Consider the following 24,216-nt stretch of genomic DNA (forward strand, 5'->3'; position numbering starts at 1 on the left):
CCATTGCCGGGCTTACCAATCAAGCTGTCATAGCTGCTGGGAATCGTGGCGGCTTGATAATGTTATCGATCCGCGATTCGTCGTCGCCGGGTATCGGTGCGCGCATGCATGCGTCGGGATGCGTGCATGCGGAAGTGCACGCATCGATGCGCAATTCGTGATTGCACGCATATGCCGTCGGACGACTTGATGGTTCGCCTCGAACAAGGCAAATGGTAATTTGAGGTTTCGCGTCGCCGGGTTCGTTCGTTTGCCGGCTGTAGGCGGGGGTAGTGTGGCGAATGCGTGGGTGGAGCGGGACGGCAAGGTGGCAACATTTAAATTCAATTAAAAATAAAAGGGTTGGCCCGTTGGAACGCGAGTTAGGGTTACATTCGAGGCTCGAAAAATCAAAGGAGGCCGGTTCCAGGGAAGCGCAACAATAAAACCGAGTGGGGCTGCGCTCTCGAGGGTTGAAAACGCCGCCCTGCTCTCGGTGCTTAATGTTTTATACCCGTATATATATATATATCCGCCGTCCGACTTCAGACGGAGGGAACACTCCATATCCTCGTCCCTGTTATATTTATCGCTCTGCTCCCCCTCCCGAACCCTTCTCCTTTTTCCTGTTATCGGTTAAATGGTTATTAAATGAATCGCTTTGAAACGACCGCGCTTTCACCGCCCACGTCCCCTTTTACCCGAGCAGGATACGTCCGTGTTCCTCTTCTTCCGCTTGTCCTCCTCGAATTGGCTGGTTATGATTCGCGACCGACAACATCAATCGGTAAGATATTGCCCGGGAGCGAAGAAGCTCGCGGGACAGCACCGGTCCAGATTCGTCGGGGATAAGATTGGTTTAATCGTGTATAAAAGCATTACTCCGGGGAGAGACTTCCATCTGACATTCTCCTTGACATTTTCCGCAGGAGAATGGGTTGCGATCCCCGAGGGTTGGTCAGCCCGGTCGCCATTCTTGCTACTCCCCGATCATTTGTCAGGAAATATTGGAGCACGCTTACCCGGGGTTCCCATTGATGGCCAATGATGGACGATTTAATGGATCAATCCGGAACTGATTTTACAAGATTCCCCTGTTAGCCGGGCGCTTGCGGCAAATTACCCGGTTCCGCCTCGAAATTTAATTAGAGGATAAGGAATGCAATTCCTTGCGATACTGAAATATAGGTCTCGTTGACCCAGATGCGCTTCAATTTTGCTTTATTTCCTCGGAACAGTGTCACTGTTCCGCAATCCCGGAAGCTAAGTGGAACGTATTTGGTATTGATTCAATTTCGGCTCCAGATTTCCAAAAAATTGATGGATGCCGTGTCGTGTACCGGGTGAGTCACAATTGCTACATCTGCATTGTTGTTGAAGCTGTCTTAGACTAAAATTCCAACAATATGAATAGAAGATACATTTTAATATTGTTTCCAAGCTTTTTCGGAAGTGTTTCCATGGCTTTTCTAATTCTTTTTCCAGAAATCATAGAATCGGATATAATAAAATTGAAACGTCCTTCTCTAAAATCCTCCTGTGAAGTATTTCTCTTGATTTCAGCGCGAGACTTGACATCATATACAGGTCAGTTAAAGCACATTGCGCCAAAGATTAGGTGTTCCATTTCCCGGGAGCCACTCCGCGAGCAATAAAACAATACATAGGAACGGAATTACCTAGCTGGTGGAAGTATGATGGAAACATATCTAGGTTAAGATAGAGATTCGGTAGGACGGTTTCGGTGGACGTCAGTGTCTCTGCCAAGAAGCAAGTCGACGGGGGGCGGCCGATAAGAACGGTCCGGTTGAATTATAAATGAAATGCAATATATCAGATTGGCATCAGCGTGGCCCGGGGACGAAGCAGAAAATCAGGGGAGGTCCGGTGTGACGACTGCAACACGTTTTCGTGGACGAGTCGCCGATGCGGACGGGGAATCGATTTTCCTTTCGGCTCGACGGCCGAAATAAATTCGCGGTTAACGTTTGTGCCGTTGCTTCGGACGAGGGTTGCCGCCCTCTGCCAACGTTTCGGCGGGTAGCTGGGGGAGAGGCAGGGGGAAAGGGACTGTCGTTGGCCCGACATTCTATTTACTCTGGAGACGCCGATATTATGCAATCGACGGCGGTCTCTCCTGTCTTGGCGAGTCGAAGGAAGCGAGAACGTGCGGCGTCGGCGTCGACGGTGGCGTCGACCGTCGAAGCCGGCGTCGACGTCGCACCCTCCCCAGCTCCACTGTTTTTCCACGTTTATTTATTCGTTGCTTAACCCCTTCGGCGATCGAATTTGAATACGTGTTTTTTCTGCGCCTCCACGGTCGACGGTTAACCGGCCGGCAATCGAATTCGTATTAGCGCCCCGTCTACCACTGTGATTTTTCGCCCCGTGCCGCGCCGGCGAGTCTGATCGTTGCGAAAACATAAAAAATAACCGACGCGTGAAAAGTTTGCTTGAACAGCACGCCCCGGCACTGTTTGTCTGGAGGTCCTCTTCTTTCCGGCGCCGCAGTCTTAATGGCGATTTTTCAGATGCCGCAGCCACCGATCATTTTCCTTCATCTTCGTCGACTCACTGTTTAGAATATCGCCAGGTAAACTACTTTACAGCATTTTTGTATTTTTACCAGAAATGCAGATACCCTATTTTTTTACTACTTGAAATAATGAAATAGACCATACCGTATTTACTACTTGAAGTAATATTTTACCCGGGTCTGGAAGAAACTATGCAACCGAATGGCGGATGAAAAATGCGTGGAAGCGCGGAGCGAAATTTGTTCGTACCAGGCTCCGTTTCGGAAGAAAGTCGACGGTAAGTAGAAAAGGTGAGTGATGAACAGACATGAGATTCCCATTCAATCCTATTCAATATCGGGAGCAGCCTGCGATCGTTCATATTCGGTTCCGCGGTGGTTTGGGGAGTTTCAAAAATTTATTTCCCCGGTTTTTCTGCATCCCTTCATGACCGCGAGAGAGTTTCTGTGTTCGCGAAAGGTTCAGGCAATTTCCACAGTTCTGCGACTCTCATAACGCGGCTTCTTTTTTCCGGAGGGATCGCGAGGGCGGTAATGGCGAGGCGCGAGGCATCACGTAGCCGCCGACGTGGATTAATGTTTCGACGCCGAATGTTTTCCCGCTTCTCGCAGGGGAGAATACGCGAGCGAGTTGCGCGGAGGTAACGAGGATCGAGCTTGCGATTTTTCCGGCGCGGTGAAAGCGGAATCAACGAGGAGCCGACGACGTTTCCGCAATTGTCGCGTTAATTCCGGCGTCAGCGCCTCGAGATTAAGGAGATCCGAAGCCGCCCGCTTAATTTGCGAACCCTCGTTTCCCGTCACGTGTAAACACACGACCCTCCAGGCAGATCTCCCATTAGATTACAGAAATCAAAGGCTTACGCGTCTTGCCGCACCGCGGCTACGCCCCCCGCCACCCTCTAAAATATGCGCCGCCGATCCCTACGCGCTCGCGGAATTTTCTGTTTGCGGACGAGCGGGCCAACCCCCTTGCTATGATCGATGCCGCAATTTCGTTAACTCCATTTCGAAGTTCCGTATTCCCGACCGCCTTTGTGTCTGCCAGGCGGAAAACGCGGTGGGCAAATCTCTGACGAACCGGAATTCTGATCGGGATACAGGTGATCTTTATGCAATTATACCCTGTGCGAATTTGCACAAACAACCCGTGTTTTAAATGAAACTAATTTTCAATCAGTTTTTAGAGGGAGATTCCGGGATGACAGATAAAAAAGTGTTTATTTTTAAGCTGCCTTTTTTTAATGTTATTCAACTCTTGTTTGTGCACTGTGCAAAGTAAACTGTGTTTTTCCAGCAATTCATTTTGATTGTTTTTGGAAAACTAATTAGTGCAGGCGATTTTGTAGAACTTTCTGTGATTCTAGTTCACTGCTCTCGTAAATATTTGACCAAGAGGCGTTCCAATAACGCCTGTAGATCGCACGACAGTAAACTGCAAGCAGCGTTCGTCACAAAGAACATTTTCCGGCTTGATTTGCTACGACGTTTTGGTAAACTCTGACGGATTGAGATTGCGGGTTTGCCTGATAAGTCTGATCGAACGACTTGCGGCATAAATCATGCAACGATGTGCAATGAGCCTCACAAAGATGCTAGTCAAGGGACTTTGCCAATTTCGATTAGATTTACGAACATTACTGACTTGATTACAAACTTCTGTCAATTTTCTTATCAATGTGGTGATAGTATTAAATAAAAGACACATTCAAACATGTCATAGCTTTATCGAATAAAATGGATAATATTTATTTTACCATGCTTATATTAGCTTGCAGAGTTGTTGTTGTATGCGTCAAATCTTGTAATCGAATTTTAAACCACTTCCCGATGAGCTAGAGACTTGAAACTTTAAACATAGCTCAGAACTAGATGACAATGCAATATTAAAAAACAAATTTTAAAAAAATTTATCTACGGTATCTGCGTTTAGGAGAAAAAATTTTTTATATTAACCGTCATACCTTGCCGCGCGACGCTCGGTAATACGTCATTGCGTTCCGCGATCCCCACTCCGCGCGCCAGCGCTCCCTACTCCACTACGTGGTCCCACTCCGACTCCATCCCCACTCCACTGGCCCACGTCGCATCGAAGGAGCTCAGTGTGGTTGTGGTGTTCCATTCATTCGCTTCCATTTCGGACAATTTCGGACTCCATCAAGAGACGTCGTCTCTCGGATTCATCCCCTCATTCTATCTCGTGTATTTCCATATCTTGCGTTTCTATATCTTACTATTTATAGTCACTAATGTCTAAAAAGATTATTTTCTCCTTTTTAGTGCATTTTAATATAAGCGTGGTTTTCGAAAAGACTTTTTTATATATTTTATTTTATGATTTCTCTTGAGTTGTTTAAAAAATCCATTGAAATATTTATTATTTGAAGGCTGTTCCCACCATATAAATACGAATAGCAGCACCCACAAAGCAACACTAACGTAATTAGTCAAATCCTTCCTCTCCGTGTATTTCCAAGATTTTCCCAAGGGACCAAACATGGTTCCCAAATATTTTCGGCGAAATTCCTAGTTTCAGCGCGAAATACGTAAATCCAGCGAAAGTTCGTTAAAAAATTAATCCCAAGAGAGATTCAAGAGCGAAATGGAAGTAAATTTACAGTAACGAAACTGGTCGAAAGGTAACGCAACATTTTCACCTGGCGCGACGCTTCCAACAGCCCCGGCGACTACTCATGCCCGAGAATATTTCCGTCAGAGGTAAATCCAATCGTTTAAAACCCGACCGGTGACGGATCTAACGCTCTCGACGGTTTACCGATAAATCGGCGAGCTAATTGCACGGCTGAAGATTTTAATTTCGGTCGACTTCCGGCGCTGGAGGGGTGGCGACAACGTGTTTCGCGAGCTGCGTAATTACGCGGGGGCGGAAGGGACACGCTGTCGTAGCCGATGCGTCCCAGTTTCGTCGATCGATTAATTAAGGGGAGGAAAGTCGCCCGACGACGGTTTGTTTCGACGATGACGGTGTTTCGAATGGCCTCGGAATCGAACTTGAATTCGGCGAGGGCCTGACGTTGCGTTTGGGCCTGGTGACCACAAACACGGACAGAGAGTTAACAGTAATAAATATGCTGCAGACCTTTGCACAAATTAGAAATGTTCAGCTTTACCCCGTGTGATGGAAACAAGAGCTAAATACAAATTTAAATTTAAAAAATGTTTAATATACCACGTTTTTAAGACAGACTAGAAAGTATTAAATAATTTTTCCTAGCCCCATACTGGTAGTTCTGAAAATTTGTGATTGTGAATGTTTGATAATAGCTATGAAAATACTTGTAAGATTTAAAACGAAAAACGTGGAGCACTTGCAATAGATAATTATAATTGATGCATGAATAGTTCACCTAAGTCACTAACAATTTTATTGCACTGCAAATGATATGAACTGTTGTGTGAGTTTTCTCAACGACAGCTACTCTCTACACTCCTTACTATTATCCTACACCCCACGTTTTTCGTTTTAAATCTTACATGTATTTTCATAGCTATTAAGAATTCACAATCACAAATTTTCAGGACTATCTGTATGGCGTTAGGAATCTGTATGTGGGGCTAAGAAAAATTATTTTATACTTTTTAGTCCGTCTTAAAAACATGGTATATTAAAAAAATTTTTTATTTAAATAATTATTTGCTGCTTTTTATTTTAAAATAACTTAAATCGAAAAATTGAATCCAACTTAAATGCAAAAATGTACTGAAACACTTTTAACTACGTAATGCATGGATGTAAAATTCAACCCTTCGAACGCATCTAGAAAGCTTCACGATTGCAACTATTTTATAATACACTAGCGAAAAATCAGAGCAGTGAGCATTTTGCTGAAGCATAAAAGAGCTCAGTATAACGTTGCAAGTTTAACGAGGAGGTTAAAAAAAGGAATCGCTGCAAATGGTCTGAATTTTATACTTGTTCCGTTGCTTTTTAATTGCGCAAAAAATTCTTGCGCCATCGCAGAAACGACGTGCAATTGAATTGTTTAGTATCTTTCTAGTGGGAAGCTCTTTTGCCAGGATGATTCTCTTGGATTCGTTTTTCTTTCCCGGAGGAGGGGAATTTCATAAAGTTTCATTGTTCCGGTTATAAATTTTTTCGAACGTCCGTCCGGATAAAGTGGATTATTCCAGGTGCTCGGATGTAACGAATGATCTTTTGATTTTGGGAGTTCCAGCGAGGGAAAAGCGAATTACGGCGGCGGTCATAAAGGGATTCAATTTACCGCAAGTCCCATGAAATTCTATTACCCGGACCGTGGCCTGCGTAATATTATAATAAACGCATTAAGATGAAAAAGTAATTGGGTAATCCACTCTTCGCTCGGCATTGTGTCGCATTAATACCTGCGGCGAGCGTTCCGATCCCAAAGCATAATACGCCGAAACAAAATACGACGCGGCCCAGAAATCCTCGTCGAACTGTAATACGCTGGTAGATTAAATTGCTCATGGTGTCCCGCGAACGAATCAAGGCGCACAATGCCGTCATACTACCATCTGCCATACACTGAAATAGCTCATACAGTTTTTTCAATTTTTTCCCCGTGGCCAGGAAAAAGTATATTACTGATTTTATTGGAAACAGTTGCGTCTTAGGAAAGAGAAATATTTGCAGCGTTATCGTACTAAATTAATAAATAAATAAGATAGACTTTGGATTGTTATGTAAATGAAACGAAAGCAAATGAAAATTCATGTTTGTAAGTTGAAAAATTACAAGTACTTTCTACTTCTTTAAACTACATCGAGTCATCTATATGTCATAAATGTATAACATCCGCAGTCTAACATTGTGAGTTACGAATTAGGTCCTATCTGAGAGCCCGCCCAATTTCCACAACTCTCCCCTAATATTTCATACATACATTATTGTATGTATAAACTTCAGAAGCATCATTCAGGTCGCAGTAGAGGTGCAACGTGAATGAACCACCTTCTATTTTGATAGGATTATATTATATTAAATTGAACGAAAAACGTGTACATTTTTACGTCATTGTGAAATCAACCAACAAACACAATACATTAACACCACATATAAAGCATTGTCTACGTCTCAACCAAACTACATTTTGGAAAATCTTTCTATACGTATCTACTTAATCTAACCTCCCGAATTTCAATCTTCCCGAAGTCAACCACCAAAAACGCACCCCAACGCCCAATCCCGCTCTTCAACCGCAAAAGGCGAATCCCATAAGGAAAGGTGTGTATCGAATATTTCCCCGAATGCGACACATACATATGTAAGTGTCATAAAAATGTAGATGCTGGTACGACAGGCCCGGGGCGGTGTAAAGAAGAGGACAATTTTCCCCCCATTATTTCGGATTACTTGGAAGAATAGTTGTCTTACAGAGAGCCCGGGCGGAGGGATGAAAGGATCCGTGGTGGTAAACCGTTGAGCCCTCTTTCCGCACGCACCGTGTAAAAGAGAGAGTAGAGAGAAAAAAAGAAGTGAAACGGGGGTGGAAGAAAGCGCAAAGATAGCGGCGTTCTGCACGCACAAAAGGCGGCGGCTCGGGGCGGGAACTCGAGCGCGAAACATGCCACTCTGGCCGCGTGACAGAGGTGAAACTTAAGCTCCCCAACGGTGTTCCGACAGAAAGGAAATTCGCGGGAGGTTTTCCCGTGGCGCGTGTTTCGGCTGTCACGCCGTTAACGGTTTTCCAACCCCCTCTCGCTTTCTACACCCCCACGTAGAACCGAGCCGGACGAGGCGAGCTCTTCCTTTTTCGGGAGACGTTATTAATCATAACGGGACATGAATCTTGGGATATGTATGGCTCGCTGCGAGGGGGGCGAGCACGTGGACCGAGGGGCGGAAACGAGAGCGAGAGGGTACGTCGAGGAACGATCGCCGAGCGATAAGTGCGACGCTCGATTTCCCCCGCGAACGTATTACCTTCTGTCGGCGATTAACAAACGCGGCTTCGAATCGACGCCGACGCAATTTTTCAGCCCCCCGGTTCCTGCCACCGGAAAGAATTGTTTCGCCCGGGAATTTTCATAACTCATATCCAGCGAGAGCGCCGATGTTTCGAATCCCGGAATTCTACCGCCCCCGCTGCCCTAGATCGATCCACCCGCCGCGCCGCTGCTCCTTTAAGAATTCCGGAAGCTTGTTTTCTTCTTTCCCACCCCTCCCGATTTATTATCTCTTGCCGCCGGTTTAATTTATTTTCAACTCCGACATTCATACTACCCGGCCAGCGAAAGTCCGCGTCTTATGATTTATCTCGCGAGCGAACGCTACCCCCAGGTAATTTGCTGTTAATTGTTTCTACGAGTCCATTCTATCGATGCAGGTATTTATTTTCACTGGGGAACTTCGATTCTCGTTTCGATGAAGTGTTAGTTCTGCGAGGTGAGGAGTGTTTACACTTAGAGGAGGTTGGTTGATGTTTTTGGCGAAGTGGCTGACTCGATGTTACAGGTTTATTCACCCTTTGAGCGCCACTATTCATTGTGCCGGTAGCCTCAATGCAAAATGAAATATTTGCGAATGGAAAGGACAAGAAAATGAAGGTTCTCTTGGAAAAATGTGTTTCTCTCAATTGTGAAACCAAGCATCTTTGATTTTTTACTTTCGAGTCGGGACAAAAATCCGTAAAATCGTAACATTAACAGAACGTTCATGTTTAATATTCTTTTTTACATAATTATTTTAATGACCATACGGATTGAATTGAATTCGATATAACCAAACATACGTATACTCACATGTAAACTCATCATTTGTGAAGCTCAACAAAGAAATTTCGTATACATTAAAAATGTATTATGTTGCGGGATTATAACAGAGGCCTTGTCATTTATAATTGCTCGTAATATTCAACAATATTTTACATGGATGTGCACAATGTCGGCGGTCATTAAAATTGATATAAGTAAAATAAAATTGATTCAGTGAAATGATTTATAAAAACAGGATGAAATAAGGTACGTATTGTTACCCTCACAATGAAGAACGCAATTTCAAAATTCAATGAATCCACATGAGAAATACATAAATCCCCCAAAAGACAATAAACCAAGCCTCACACATAAAAGTCTCTACTCGAGGGACTCTAAAAATTTCTTTCACAACGAACAGTCTCAAAATGATTTACCCTAGCCATGTCCGCACAAACACAGCGAGCCCACAACATCGTCCAATTATTCGGAAGCAGGATCCAGTTTGCGAGAATCAAGGATCGCATTCAATTCCGTGGAATCGAATTCTCATCCAGCGTCCACCCCCGTCCCGATGTCTCTCATTAGGATCCGCGGGGAACGAAGGACAAGAGAGAGAGAGAGAGAGAGAGAAAGAGTGAGGGGGTGGACAGGGTGGTTCACGAGACACCCAGCGGAGCGGGCGCGTTATCAATCAGCCTTATCGATAAGCTCCCTCCCGTCTGGAGCGTGCAGAGAGTCTCGCAACGTCGCGATGCCTCTGATAAGCGCGTCGCGTCGGGCTCGCGTAGCGTCGCGACGCCGCCGTGACTCGCGAGAAAAGATGGGCAGAAGAGGGCACGTCCCTCCTGACTGCCAGGGGCGGAGTTAATCCGGCGTTAATGCGCCGGGAAATTGGTAACGTTGTTCCTGCAGCGGGTGGTCCCGGGCAGAGCCACTTTCCTTTTTCTTCAGGAGACGTTATTCATCATAGAAAAAAAGAATGGATGGGGTGGGAGTGTCGAGACTCGTCGAGGGGTGGAGATTCATTTTGGGCATGAGGAGACTAAAGCTTCGTCGAAGTGTTCTGGGACCGTGGATAGGAAAATGTTAGGAAATGCTAGTCATTTTATCGTACCACGTAATTGTAGCATTATTGCTGATTAAAAATAAGTAAAGTAAATAATTAATTGATGCAAAGACCCAATGATATTTTTTTTTAACATTTAAGAAAAGTTGCTTATATTGGCCTGAACAGGTAAAGCGCTATGGGGAAAACCGGATAGCCAGCTGTTGTATGGAAATTGTTTGTATTAACCCCTTTTGTGGCGCGCCCCGGTAAATCAGTCGTTGTCGATGAGCAGGTTGCACCGCGACGCCGAACCCCGTAAAATATGATGGACGTGGGTTATTTACATTTCGGGGACGAAGGTTTTCGCTTATGTCCCACGGAGTCTCTTATCGTCGGACAGCAGCCTTCGGAATTTATTCGCTGGCTGCGCGAGCCGCCGCGACAAAGGCACGCTGAACGAAAGTTTATTTAGTAAGTGTTGCGCAGAATTATGCTCCTATTTCTTTCGGAGAACGAGCGCGGAAATATTCTCCTCGTCCGTTTAAACCCTTGCTTTATGACTTCTTTTGCTGCTGCAGCTACGAACTTCTGCAAATAAAATGAAACACAGTTTCCAAAAATTTCCGATATCTTTATTTTGCCAGGCAATATTCTGCAAAAGGTTTGCTGCGTAGTGCAAAACATGGAACACGATCTGGAAATTATACGTCTCGTGGAAACTATCGGTGAAAATTGGTTTTGTTTTTTAATTTAATTTAGAAGGAATTTCGGCAAACGTAAAAGGAAAATAGCTGCGAATTCAACCTAAACATCCCACCCAGTTACCTGCAGCCAACCCGGGTCTGTGAGAGTTGAACAGCGTCTTTTTTCCGCGAATCATCGATCATATTACGTCCGTACATAATTATTCTTCGTCGCGAGAAATCGAGCACGATTGAATATTTCAGTTTCCCCTTGGCTTGCTTCCGTCTCCCGGCCTTTTTACCTCAAATCTCTGCGCTATTGCAACGGGTTCTGCATTTTATGCCCGTCGACTGGCAAGTGGTTAGAATATCGAAGAGTTGTTGCACGGAAATTGGATATATTAAGCTTTTTGCGCGCGAGACCGAGCGAATCTTCTCCCGCTTGCTAGACAGGTTGTTTCTTCCTCTATTTTTATTAGAAACGGCGAACGGTATCGATCAGTGGTTGCGTGAGACGCATTGAAGTGGACTTCGATGCTCTGCCTCGCCGATGCACACTATCGATTCACCATCGATTCCAGATACAGGAGCGTGGAGTTACAATTATCAGGTCGGCGACAATCGAAACGTGTACTTGGGCTATTTCTCTTTGGACTCTCGTTTCTTCCACGTTGTCACTGGCAATTATTCTTTCCCGACTGCCACGGCGAGTCACGTAGCCAGCGTCGGCGGCACTGCAACGAACGAGCGCCGAAAACGAGGAGCAATTTCATGGAAATTGGACGTACTTACCCCTTTGTGCGTAGCCGAAGTCGATCAATCTTCTCGAAACGATGGCTTGTTTTTCCTTGGCGCGGGATCGTTGCCGAGTCTATTGATCAAATATTGCGCGGAGCAACATCAAAGTGGCGACGTCGGGTGGAGGAACATCTCGGGAAAAACCGTGGTTTTCGCTGGTTCACCCGGTGAATCGGCGATCGGACTCTTATCGAGCTTATTCATGAATCATCGTTGAGCAGTCATTTTTTGCTGACGGTAAACGCTTCGGTTTTGTTCGATTAAAAAGGTTCCTCGTCTCAAGAACAGAAACATCAATTTTCTTCATAGTGTGTTCAAAAATGTATACTTTTTGATGATTAACAAAAAGGTGTAGAATGTATCGTCTTGCATTTATACAGTCATTCACCAAATTGCTACTTCAATAAAACACACGGGAGAGAAATAAGTTCCCACTTGATTTCTATACGCTGCAATTAAATGCAAACAATTTTTATGTTGCATAAAGAGCTGCAGTCTATTAATTAGCATTCATTTTACATTACATTTTTGTTATAAAGTCAAGTCTGAAGATACGATGACCCGCTTGTTTAAAATTATAGTTGAATGAATACTTATCCCCACCGTTGAGCGTTGAGTGGAAAGGAGCTCGCCGGCACAATAATGTATTCATCCTAATTCCATAATCGCCGTCGTTAATTAACGGAGAAGAATGTTGCGCGGCTCCGTTGGCTGACAAGAGAGAAGAAAAAAGAGAAAAAAGCGGGTCGCGGGTTTCGACGTCGATGAGGAACGCGGTGGAACAACGCGTCTTCGCTTGGAACTCGGCTCTCTCGTGTCTAATTATACCTCGCCGCGCCTCCGCTGACCATTGTGCGCCCGATCAAACATTTCTTACGCGCTTTCAACGTGTCGACTGCCAATCAAAGCCCGGCCATTATCTCGAGCACTCGACGTGCCGATCGTGCCGCGCCGGCACACGAGTCTCTCTCCCGGTCGAAGACACTAGCTGACTCGGTGAAAATAAAGCGAAACCGCGTTGCAATTAACGCGTCCCTGTCCCGGGAGACTCTTTGAGCCGCGATCGAGTCACAATGTTCGCAGCCGTCCTGTTGTCCGGACTATCTTCATCTTCCACTCCATCTCCGATCACCAAGAGTCACATATTTTTCACGCATGTACTGACAAACCTCCTGTTCTGGCAATCAAAAAACGAATTTCACAGTTCGGAATTGGTTTTTTGATTCGCATAGGGTAATTTCGGGAGAGATGCACCACATTTTGTTTTCTGCTTATAAAAATTTTATTATAATAAAAAGAATTGAAAGTGCAGACAGGCATAGTTGAATTCTTTATTTAAATCTCTTTAATAAAATATAACGTTACATGAGTAAAACTTTTATATTAGTATAGTGTTTAAAAAAGGTCGAAAAAGTGCATCTCTCCCTAGGGCCTGGGGTGAGATGCACTCCTAATTGGGGATAGACGCTCTCCTGCATTTATAGCCTCTTCTCCTCACTTCTATTATGTTTTGCTCTACCACACATGTTACATAATACATGTACATGTTTCACGGAGCGTGCGCGAATACGGAAAATTCAATTCAGTACTAGCAATAGTTTTTGCAAATATCTCTAAAACTAAAAGAGATTCCTCTTAAATTTCATCAAAATCGGAGAGGAGTAGCTCTTTCTAAATAATTACCAATTAATCAAACTGTATGATGTTAACAAATAGTGTGTCAAACAACAAGTCTCAGTTTTAATTTATCGCTTAATAATTAATTGAAATAAGGATGCTCCTGACGAAAACGACTGCCTATTATATTTACATAAATTACTGGTGCTTCTATCCCTCAATTCAGGGATAGACTCACCTATACAAAAACAAGAACCAGTACAAAAAATTTTGTCATAACACGATGAAACATCGTAAAGGAGAAACCATTGTCTCTATTTAAGTCGATATTGGAAGTTAAAACCATACAATAAGAACGTAATAATATTTGTACTAACCACTTACAAAAATATTTCGTCAGAAGTTCGGAGCACTAAGAAGTTTTTATGCTTTTGTTACACGTAAATGATGTGATACACGTGTTCTTCGAAGCGTGGTTTTTGCATAAGTTAATACGGTGTAAATGCCACGCGAAAAACAGTTAAAAATCATTCAGTATTGCCACAATAAAAACTGGTGCATCTCTCCCGAAATTACCCTATAATAATCCGCGCAAATCGAGTACACACTATGTACATAAATTATACCAGAACCTCAACAGGAATCCTATGGCTTCAATTTAAACAAATATTGTTCGTCTCCACTAATAGGACACGCTCCGCGAATAGAATTGGCTATCCAAAATTCAGGAAAGTCTTTTGAACTCGAAACGAATGGCCCGAGCGAATGCAAATGGAGTTGCTTCAAGGAAGTACGGAATTCATTTAATTCGCGATGACTAGTTTAAACAGGGATAAATTCGCAAACGAAGAGAGCCTGTAGTTAAAGGTGACTTCCTGCAGTTAAGAAACCAAGCCCCGAGTAGATGAAAAGTGCTTCCGGTTGCGTCGGAGGAGATCCCTGGCGATTAAAAGGCAAAGACAGTCCTTAATTCCTTTAAATCGGACTCCGCTTTGTGGGAGACCGAGTCGGCGGATGTCGTTCCGGTACGACCACGGGATTAAAAAAAAAAACAAACAGCGAAACAAGTTGCTCCACGGAAGGGGGAGTAGGACTCGACTCGGAAACCCGCGATGGGAATGTTAATTAAGGGTGGGTAACGCTTGGGCACCGTGATAATAGACTGTGGCAGTCGTTGACATTTTTCCTCTTAAAGACGTTGACAAGGTACCGGGGGCAATGAACAAAGCTCGCGACACGAATTCAACGACCAAACAGAAGGGGGAAACAGTGTCGAGAGGGAGCAGGTCTAACGCTGTCAACTGGATCACGCACGCTACAAGCCGCTGCCACCCAGAATCACTGAAATTCGGACCGTATTTTATTCTGTCGAACCCCTGGTCGACAAACTCTTTCGCCACAACGCTACAACTGTGGATCAAAATTGTTTCTGTTTGATTTTCTATTCATTTTATTCCATATTTATTGTACATTCTACATTCTTGATTCTATACTCTTTATTTCTTCTATATTTTGTATTCTATATTCTATATTTTATTCTATACATTTTAATTGTCTATATTTATAAATACTTAAATTTTGGAAAATTGTAAAAAACGCAGGAGCTCGAGAGAAGAAGGCAAAAGTACATTTCGTAGAGGAAAGTAGACAGCATTTTTTAAAAATCCACTGCCAGACCTAACTGAAAAAAGGTCATGGCTGCACTACAGTTTCACTCCGAACGAAACGGTGGAATGTGGACTTCTTTTGCAATTGCGACCATCGGGTGACCAGCGGAACGAAGCGAAACGAGACGAGACGAAACGAAACGAAACGGAATGGAGCGGAAGCCGCGACGATCGACTCCGCAGGTGAATCCGTAGGTGACGTCCCGACGGAACGAGACGGAACAGGGGTGTGGGGGCGGGGTACAAAGGGCGGGTCGGTGGCAAAAACTGTGAAGCGCTCTGTAGAATTTTCAATAAGGCGGGGTCGGAAGAAGAAGATTAATGCAACGCCGCCGGGGGACCTTAGGAGACGACAGCGACATGACTGTCAAAAGAACATCCCCAGAGGCGAAGTCCATTCGCTCCTGCGAGTCCGCAATCCCCCACCCCCGTCTGTCTTGGTCTTCTTTCTCTTCTACGTCTGGTTCTCGGTCGGTTCGTTCTTTACCCTCTCTTCGATCGATCCTCTCTCTCTCTCTCTCTCAGTCCGTGGTTCGTCCGGTTTTTATCCTGTTCGTCCCCGGTATCCGCTTCTCTCGATCTCCTTTTCCCTTTGTTCCATTTCTGTATCTCGTTTTCTTTCGTTCGCTGATCGAACGATTCCACTCCCTCCTTTTTTTTACACCCGCGCGATATTTTCTTTGCCCGGGTTTCTTTCCCGTCTGTCCTGGCTCTCGCCATCCCCCCTCCCCCGATTTTTTAATCTTCCTGTTGTTTCCATTATCCACCGGAGCAAGAATTCCTTCGGTTCCTCGTCGAAGCGTAACCTTTCTCTCGTGCTCTCACCCTTCACGCGTTATCATATCCTCGACACCCTCTCTCTCGACGGCGAACCCTCCCCTTTATTCTGTCTTAAACGTTATTTTCCTCTCACCGTCAATGAATCCTCGCGGCTTTTACACCACTCTTCTCGCGCGTGCTCTCTTCGGCCCCTTTTCTCTCCATTCAATTACCCCCGCCGCCACTCGATCCCCCATCCCCCAAGGTTTTTCCCTGGTACCGGATATTTACCCTCTCCGCGAGCGCGCGCGGGCGTTCATCCTCGGTTTTTCTCCTTGTTCTTGATCTCCAGACCCTCATCCTCTCTCTCGTCGTCTCCTCGGGCACCTGCAAACCTAGTCGTTACCCCCGTTCTCTCTCTCCGCGGCGCGCGGCGTTGGCTCTTATTACTTCGTGCTCCTCTGCTTTTCCATATCCCGACGCGGAGCGTCTTCGCCGCCTCTTCTTTATTTCCCTTTGTGTCCCAGGCCTCTCCCGAGGCGTCCTCGACGTCTGTCCGCGATTTCGTGCAACGTATGCACTCGCGTGCAGTCGGATGCAGGGCCTCGGGGACCGACGAGCCAGACGAGCACCACGAGGAGAAGAAAAAAGGTCCTGGCGTTGCGTCCTCCGGCCCCCCAACTCAAAGCGATCGCCGCTATGACAACTGCAACCCCCGAGGCTGCCTCTGGGTTGCCGCGGGGTGAGCCTCGGCTACCCGAGACAAACCGCAATGCCTCGTTCCCGCGTTCTCTGCCCCTCTCTCTTCCTCTCTCTCCCTCTCGATCAATCCGCGAACACCGGCAGACCGAGATAGGCTTGAATCGGCCGACCCCGAAACACAGGCCCTTTTAACCCCACTGACAGACAGCCGATCGTTAGGGACGAGCGGGACGCGCAAACGGGAACTGATAATCATCGGTGACAGGGGAGGATCGGTGTTTCCTTTCGGGGAAGGGATTCGAGATTTCTGTGACAGAGCAGTCCCTGCTTCATTGGACACTGCGCCAGTTTAACCCTTGCATTGACAACTAGGTGGTCGGATTGCGCCCCAATGTGACAGCAAATCGATCCACGGACTCGAATTCGACGACGCTTATCGCGATGCTGATACATCCCGGTTTTCGACCGAGCGAATTTGAGTGGGCTTTCTTTGGTGTTTTATTGGGACAACTATAAAAAGAATAAATAGTCGCTCAAAGCAGTAAGAAGATTTTTTTAATTTAATGATATATGTACATACATATTGCTCTCAACTCATTAAAATTATTTAAAATGGAATGAAACTTGAATTGTGCTCCTGTTTTTTACAACAGATGCAGACTATTCTTATGTTGCGTAAAGCACATTTTCTCCAAGCGGACAACCGAACGAGCCAACGTATTTACTCGCGAAAAAAGCTTCTATGAAATTCGCACAAAGGGTTAGGAAGCAGTCTGTGTTTGGACAGGACTGCAACGCAGCATGAACGCGAACGGCAGCATTTACAAGAAAGAATAGGCTGTTTACATCCTCGATTCCTTCGGTTCTAAATAAAGCGAGGCCCGGCGAGTTGTGCCGCCACAGTGTCTTGCAAGTTCAAAGAGCCGTTGGGTCGCTGTTAATCGATTAATCGGGCCTGCAGCGATCGCACAAGAGGAAAAAAAACGAAGACGAGAGCAGAGCTCGGTGAGCTCAAAGGAAAAAAAGAAAACCGATAAAAGGGGATCACCGGTAACGAAAGTACGGCGGAGACCGGGTAGACACTGCAGTTTTTCCGTCGTTATAAAGATAACCGCGACGGTCGGAATTGCGGCTCGTGTCGCCAGGCAAACGTGCCGCGCGTACCGTAATATCTGCGTATACGCACATTAGCATTCGCGGAACAGACGAGCATAACCGTGGAAAAGACCGGCGGGCTGTGAAAACACGCCCGAGAACAGCCGTAGCGGCGACGCCATAACGCGCGAACGCAAACTCTGATCCGTATTCACATTTCAAATTCTGCGTTAAATGGGTTCGACTTCGGAGCGCTTCTCACACCCCCTGCATCCCCCATTCAGATTCCCACTTTCGCGACAAGATGCTGCGGAGCTTACGCGGATACACGATACCGCACGAAATTGCGAAATACGCTGGGGAAGCCGAACAGAAATATTTTAATATATCCGAGGACGCGGTATCGGGGATTCAAAAAGAATTTAATACCCAGGCAAATTTATTCCGCGACGAGTCGCTGAAAAGATTATGAGAATTTCTTTGGGGACGGCCACACAGATTATATTATCTTCGGCGGATTCGGTTTGAAAACGAGAAATTCCATGAATAGATGGAAACCCAAACGGGCCTCCTACTGATCGCCTAATTGTTCGTTCAGTTTTCCAAACGCTGCTCCTCGCAGACTTATTATCTGTATCTTGGAACTAACAATAAGATAGCCAAAATCATAACAGCTGTGCATTCCACTTCCACATTATAAATTTGAAGTAATAGAAGTGGGAGGAAATATGCCGTAACTCAAGGGAAAGGAAGAAAAATAACGAGACTCGTGGCCGAAAGTTTTCCGATTCCAAGAACTGCAAACTAGGACTCAATCTTTTATTTCTTTTTTTATTAGCTGGAATCGCCGTTTGGCTCACAGCGCGCCGTTCAGTTTCTCGCGGCGAGGCGCGTCTAATTGCCGAGCCATTAACGTTGTCGTCGGGAGTCGAACGATTAATTCGTAATTAATTTTTGCACGGTCGCTCATTAATTCCGCACCCGCTCCCGCGCCCCGGAGCGGAGTCGCGTGTTTTCCAATAATCGAACGACCCGGAGGTAATTTACGGTTTCTACTCAGTACCGAACAAGTTATGCTATTCAATCCAAGTGGAGTGTCAATTTGCACTTCGGACTGGTTCGCCGTGAATTTCAAAGCAATTGCCCGACGGTGCTGCAAGAGACTCGAGAGTTTAACGTCGCGCTGTAAATACACGCGAGGCCAGGGCCGAAGGGAAAGGGAGAAAGAAGGAATTATCGAGCCACGGACCTGGCGGACCAAGACGTGTTTTTCAACGAAATAATAAATCTGTCAATAAAAAACGGAAAATAACGCTCCGAAGCACCGCCGCGCCAGTTCCCCCGTAATTATTTCGATCTGAGTCACAGCTAACAGCACGCGGGATAATGACGCGAAGCGGTGACGAAATTATATTCTGATCGGAAATTTATATTTCGCGGACAACAAACACCGTTTATCGGGCGCGGACGTTTCAGAGACGTGTTTCAAATTGTATTACGGGGCGAGCCGTGAATCATTGAAACCCCTACATTAAATACACACTCCGGACGATGCACTCGTTTCAAGGGTGCTCGAGGTCCTTTTGGAAACCGTCCGCGTCACGAGGATTCGCAAAAACTGCACTCTCGCGCAAAAAAAGTAACGCTGAGAATCGATAGTGAAACAGGAACCTGCATTACCGGCGATGGAAACGCTCTTGGCTTTAACAGGCTGCCACGGATGGCGCTTGTAGTACGATCTGCGCTGTAGATCACCGCGTGGATCCTAGATCCTATCGTGAACCACAGGAAAATGGAACTGAAATAATTCGATCAGCTACTGTCAATTTTTCTATTATTAAATTCAATATCGGTTAAACAATGCTTTATTCTGAAAAGGGTACAAAGATATACAAGTCCAGAGTCTCAGTACAACAATGCTACAAATTCAGCTCTCCTGTTTGTCTAAATTTTATGAAATCACTCAGCAGATAAAGGAGGAGGGCAGTAGCACTGACCTTCTTTCTCAGCAGCATATCTTGCAGCGCACTGCTTTAGCAGGACCTTGAAAGGATGCGGAGTGACATCATCGGAAGCCATCATGAGCTCCTCAGTTAGTTTCTCGTACTCCTGATGTCGTTTCTCGTCCTCAAGATACCATTTCTTCGTTTCCTCAGCTTCCTTGCGTCGAGCCTCTTCTGCAAGCCTGCGCTGCTCCTCCAGGTCCTGCTTGTACCTGTGTTTCCTGTTCTCAGCTTCCTCCTTCGCGTGAGCAGTCAGCTTAGCCTCCGTCTCCATCATCTTCTCCAGCTCCTCCTTCTCTAGCCTGCGCCTCTCCTCCTCCTCTCTTTCCCTCTGACGATTCTGCTTCACTTGCTCCTCGCGACCTTGAAGGACCTTCTGAAGACCTCTGGTCCTGGCCTCCTTGAACTGTTTCACAGCTAGATTTCGCCTGGCGTCGGCTTCCTTCGCCGATTGCTCGATGATGCGGTCCACTTCGATGTTCCTAATGACCTCCTCTTTCCTGAGATCCTCCAGATACTGCAAGTAGGCTAACAATTCTTTGCGCAGGAGTGCGCTCGATTCTGTGATCTTGCTTCGCTCCCTGGCCAGCTCAGCTGCGGCCAAACTGTCTCTGAGATGATCCATCTCAAATTCCTGGCGAGCTGCTTCCGCCAAGCGTCTCTTAGCGTGCAACACCTGCTCCTGGAGGTCCTTCTTCAGGGCCTCTCTCTTCACACGCACATTTTCCAGCCTTTCTAGCTCCTCTCTCCGCATTTCTTTTATCAAGCAATCTACATACTCCCTGTCCTCCTTCTGAACTTCCTTCTTCTGCTCCTCCAGCGCCAATTGTCCCGCAATTTGCTTCTCCAAGGTCATCATCACCGCTCGATCAACCAAACAACGACTCTTTGCTTCCTCAACCTCTCTTTCCTTCTTCGCTTCAACTTCTTTCAACATCAGATTATGCCACACTCTCTCAATCTCTTCGCGCTCTTGTTTCCTAGCTTCGTTTTCCGCCATTTGCACGAGGTTGCTTTCCTTTACCTCTATCGTGCTGTTCTTCACTAATTTCTCTCTAAATTCAGGACACTGCGACAGGTACTGCTGCATCCTCTTCGCAGCTACCAAGGCTAGACGCTGCTCTTCTTGCTGTTTCTTCAGCTCATCAGTTTTCTGACGCATCTCCTCCATCCTGGCGTCGTCGCCGTGCTGAGCCTGGTCCACCACTTCCCCGGTTAGGGTCATCTGTTCTCGCAGAAGAACCTCGCGGAGCTTTTGCCTCCGTGCATTGACAGTGTCCTGGTAGGCTGCCAACCCTGGGGAAGCAATTATGGAGTCAGTAAATTCCTTTTTAACAAGAAAACACCGCTGGAACTTTAGACATCTAACGCAGCTCTGAGATGTTTCAAGATTAAAATGACTACAGTTAACATATGAATTTAATAAAAAATCTTTAACGTGATCCCTGACCCCCACTTACGTGAAGGTGCATTCACGCAGAATCTTCATCAGTACCTTGCTGAACATGGTTCCAAAGTTTCTTCTTTCCAATTTTCCTGTCAGTTTCCTTCACAAAATCCATCGTCTTCATCAAGTGCTCATACTCCTTCATCTTCTCCATTTCGTGCTTCTCGATCAAGGATCTGTCCACATAGGGGACGATAACGCAATCCTCTCGTTCGCGTATTCGGTAGCCTAACGCGCCTTTAGAGTTACCGATCACCGCCTGAGGATACTTCCTCGGGATTATGCGGCCGCACCGCACCTTGTTGAACGGCTTCATACTCATGTTAAAAAAGTATACCGAATCGTTTGCGGTGAAACGGGATCCCAGAGGTTCGGTCGCGCGTCTTCGACCAGTCTCGAGCAGTGTTTACGGTTACCATGACGATGTCTGCTCTATTGAATTAATATTTGAGCTCGTGGAGGGAGCTAGGGTTGATTTGCACTGGCGGTCTAGTTACGGCTCGGTTAGGCTAGGTACACTCGGACGCTGAATACTCCTGGAACGTGACCGGCAGCACGCGACTACATCCCAACCTGGTCTCTAAAAGGACTCTACCAGCTTCGATAAAGCATTCAGTATCGAAAAGTTTCCACGAAATGCCTGGGAACGGAATCCGATATTTTCGCAAGCTCTATGAACCAAAGAATGGCTGTCCGATAACAGTTACCAATGGTTCCCCGAGAGAGCGAATTTTATACGTTCTAGTAACTTCGTCGAATCTGTTTGATACTTCTCAAGACTTCAGGAAGAGGACATGCTTCATTTCATTGTCTTTTGTAAACATCGTAAAACGATTGATCTTCTCTTGATTATATTGCTAAAACTTTTTCTTAAAATGCGACATTGTAAATAAGCATCGTACTTACAGAGGATATGTTTTATTCCAGCCTTTTTTCATTTATTTAGATTCTGTAAAAAGTTTGATGTCTTTCCCTTAGTATTGCAGAAAGTAATTTTCATTTCATACATTGTCCTTTTTTTGGCATTGTAAAACGCTTGATGTTCTCCTGGCTGTGTTGCTGAAAGTATTTTCGTAAAATGCGACATTATGAATGAGTTTCACAAAGAGGATATGTTTTATTCCAGCCATTTCATTTATTCAGATTCTGAAAAATGTTTGATGTCTTTCTGTCTATACTGGGAAACGTGGGGTTTTAAAACGTGATACTATAAATAAGCTTTGTTCATTTTATTTCTTTCAAGGAATCCAGTTTCGAAAATTGTCAGTGTGTGAAGGATGCGTCTGGGTTTGAGGAAGAAATGATGTGGGAAAAGAGGATCGTGGAACGATTCGCATGATCGCGGGGATCGTCGCCCCGCCGCGTAATTTGAAACTCGAGACGCCGCGTGCAATCGCTCCGTCTTCCGGCCCCCGCGAAATTTCCTGCCTAAATCGGGGATATTGTGAGCTTGATTACTTCGATATAGATATTGCGTTACGGGGCCCGTGCCCGAGGGCGTGTAATCGAACTACGCCGAGTCTCGTAAACTCGATGAACTTGAAAGACGAGCCACCTCGTCGAAGTCCCGAAGTTCCCGACGGCGCGCGGCGCGCAATGTTAGCACTTTGCCGTCGAGTTCCCGTTGCTCTTGCTTCTGATCTAACGATTTTACGGCCGGTTCTGACGGATAATTACTTCCTTGCGCGCGGAACCTCGCCGAGACCTATAGCTGGTTCGTCAATTTCAGCCCGCGGAAGACTCCCAAAGCGAACACTTTCGGAAAATATTGACGATTGCCGGCGGATTAACTGAACTTCGCTAAACCTAAAATCCACACAGATATATATACATATATATACACATATATATATACATATATGTAGAGAGAGTACTTTCCTTCCAGAAGTCAGAATGTATCATATTAGACGTGAATGCGGGGATTGCACTCTTCAAAGTGAAATTGCGCTACTAATTGAACGTCGAATCGATTCTTTGCTATTTCTCTCGCATCGGTGTGTCCCCTTTGGTCGAAAGCTCGTTCCGAGATAAATCGAATCGAGTTCTGCGGGTTACCCATATAGAACAATCGATCGCGTGGCTCGTTAGTCAATTATTGTAGAGCAGTTCGTCGAAAATTCCGAGGGATGGAGTTTCGCTTTTCGTCGTTTCTCGCAGCTGAAGATAAGACGTAGAGCACTAATCAGGGGGTCGCGAAGATTGGCACGGTCATACTAACCTCGCGCAGGGGATACCATGATCAACGAGGTGGTTCCCCCGGGCTAGAGGCCACCAGCTGAAGCCTGTGAGTACTCCTAACGAGAGTATACTCGTGCGTTCAATTTTTGATAGTGTGGGGCTCGCTCGAGCACTCAGGCCCCACGTATTATAATGAAAAAATAATTTCTAAATCATATTTCCAGGATATAAGGTAAAAATAATTTTTTCAATTCCTATTTCATTCAATAAATTACTTTAACGTTATGGATTTTTCGAGATTGCTGGTATGGTAGTCGAATTGGTAAGGATAAACTGTGTTTATATATGATTTCCATCGACTGCATGCATTTTTCCTAGCTTGGGCGGGGTTAGTGTCGTAACATAGTTTCCGTGACCATTGTTCTGGTCGAAATTGGCTAACCAAAGAGAGCCAATACGTAGAAAAAGCTTAAAAAATCATCCTTCCTCGATAATGATCACGATCAAGTCTCCAAAGTGTCTCTATTGATCTGAACAACTGTGTCCAGTCGCAAATACCCTTAGACAAGCAAGATGAAAATGAAAATGTCCATAAAGTACCGTATTCGAAAAGAAGTCAAAGGGTTCCAGGGGGGCAGCTGTCAAAGAAAATCGATCTTAGGATATTTCCTTGCATCCTCGGCGGCCTCAGACAAGTAGCTCGACAAATTCGCGGCTCCACGTGACCTACTTCCTGCCCTAAAGGGTCGTTCGCGTGTATCGCGCGCGTTCTCTCTTAACCGGGCATCTTGCACTGAGAAAAGCTGCGTTCCTCGTGCCGCTGATCGAAGGGAAAAGGGATCTAGCTTGGTGAAAGGGGCGTTGGTCGGTGAAAAGAACCAAGGAGGAGGTATTTTGTCGCAGGCCGAAGTCGCTTCTAGGCGCGAACCTTCGTAAGAGGGACTAACGTCGCGGAATTCACCTAGTTCCGCCCACGAATAGTCGCCAGGAATCCTCTCTTGAGAC

At 45.6% G+C, this 24,216-nt stretch overlaps 2 protein-coding genes and 1 pseudogene across 2 annotated transcripts; 1 reads left to right on the plus strand and 2 right to left on the minus strand.

Moving 5' to 3' along the window:
* Nucleotides 1-292: 292 nt before the first annotated feature.
* On the minus strand, nt 293-20,956 carry LOC143210102 (uncharacterized). The gene has a single exon (XM_076426626.1). It carries the CDS (start codon nt 20,809-20,811, stop codon nt 19,543-19,545), a length of 1,269 nt encoding a protein of 422 aa, XP_076282741.1. The 5' UTR covers nt 20,812-20,956; the 3' UTR covers nt 293-19,542.
* Nucleotides 20,907-24,180, minus strand: LOC143210105 (uncharacterized). Its single transcript, XM_076426632.1, has one exon. The coding sequence runs from the start codon at nt 21,353-21,355 to the stop codon at nt 21,059-21,061; it is 297 nt and encodes a 98-aa protein (XP_076282747.1). The 5' UTR covers nt 21,356-24,180; the 3' UTR covers nt 20,907-21,058.
* LOC143210156 (U1 spliceosomal RNA) lies at nt 23,244-23,396 on the plus strand (annotated as a pseudogene).
* Nucleotides 24,181-24,216: the final 36 nt, after the last annotated feature.

Source organism: Lasioglossum baleicum, chromosome 6 (genome assembly GCF_051020765.1).
Source record: "Lasioglossum baleicum chromosome 6, iyLasBale1, whole genome shotgun sequence".
In the NCBI taxonomy this organism is placed as follows: domain Eukaryota; kingdom Metazoa; phylum Arthropoda; class Insecta; order Hymenoptera; family Halictidae; genus Lasioglossum; species Lasioglossum baleicum.

Excerpts from the sequence above, each read along its gene's own strand:
- LOC143210105 (XM_076426632.1), bottom strand. The coding sequence starts at position 21,355 with ATGAGTATGAAGCCGTTCAACAAGGTGCGGTGCGGCCGCATAATCCCG.
- LOC143210102 (XM_076426626.1), bottom strand. The coding sequence starts at position 20,811 with ATGACCCTAACCGGGGAAGTGGTGGACCAGGCTCAGCACGGCGACGAC.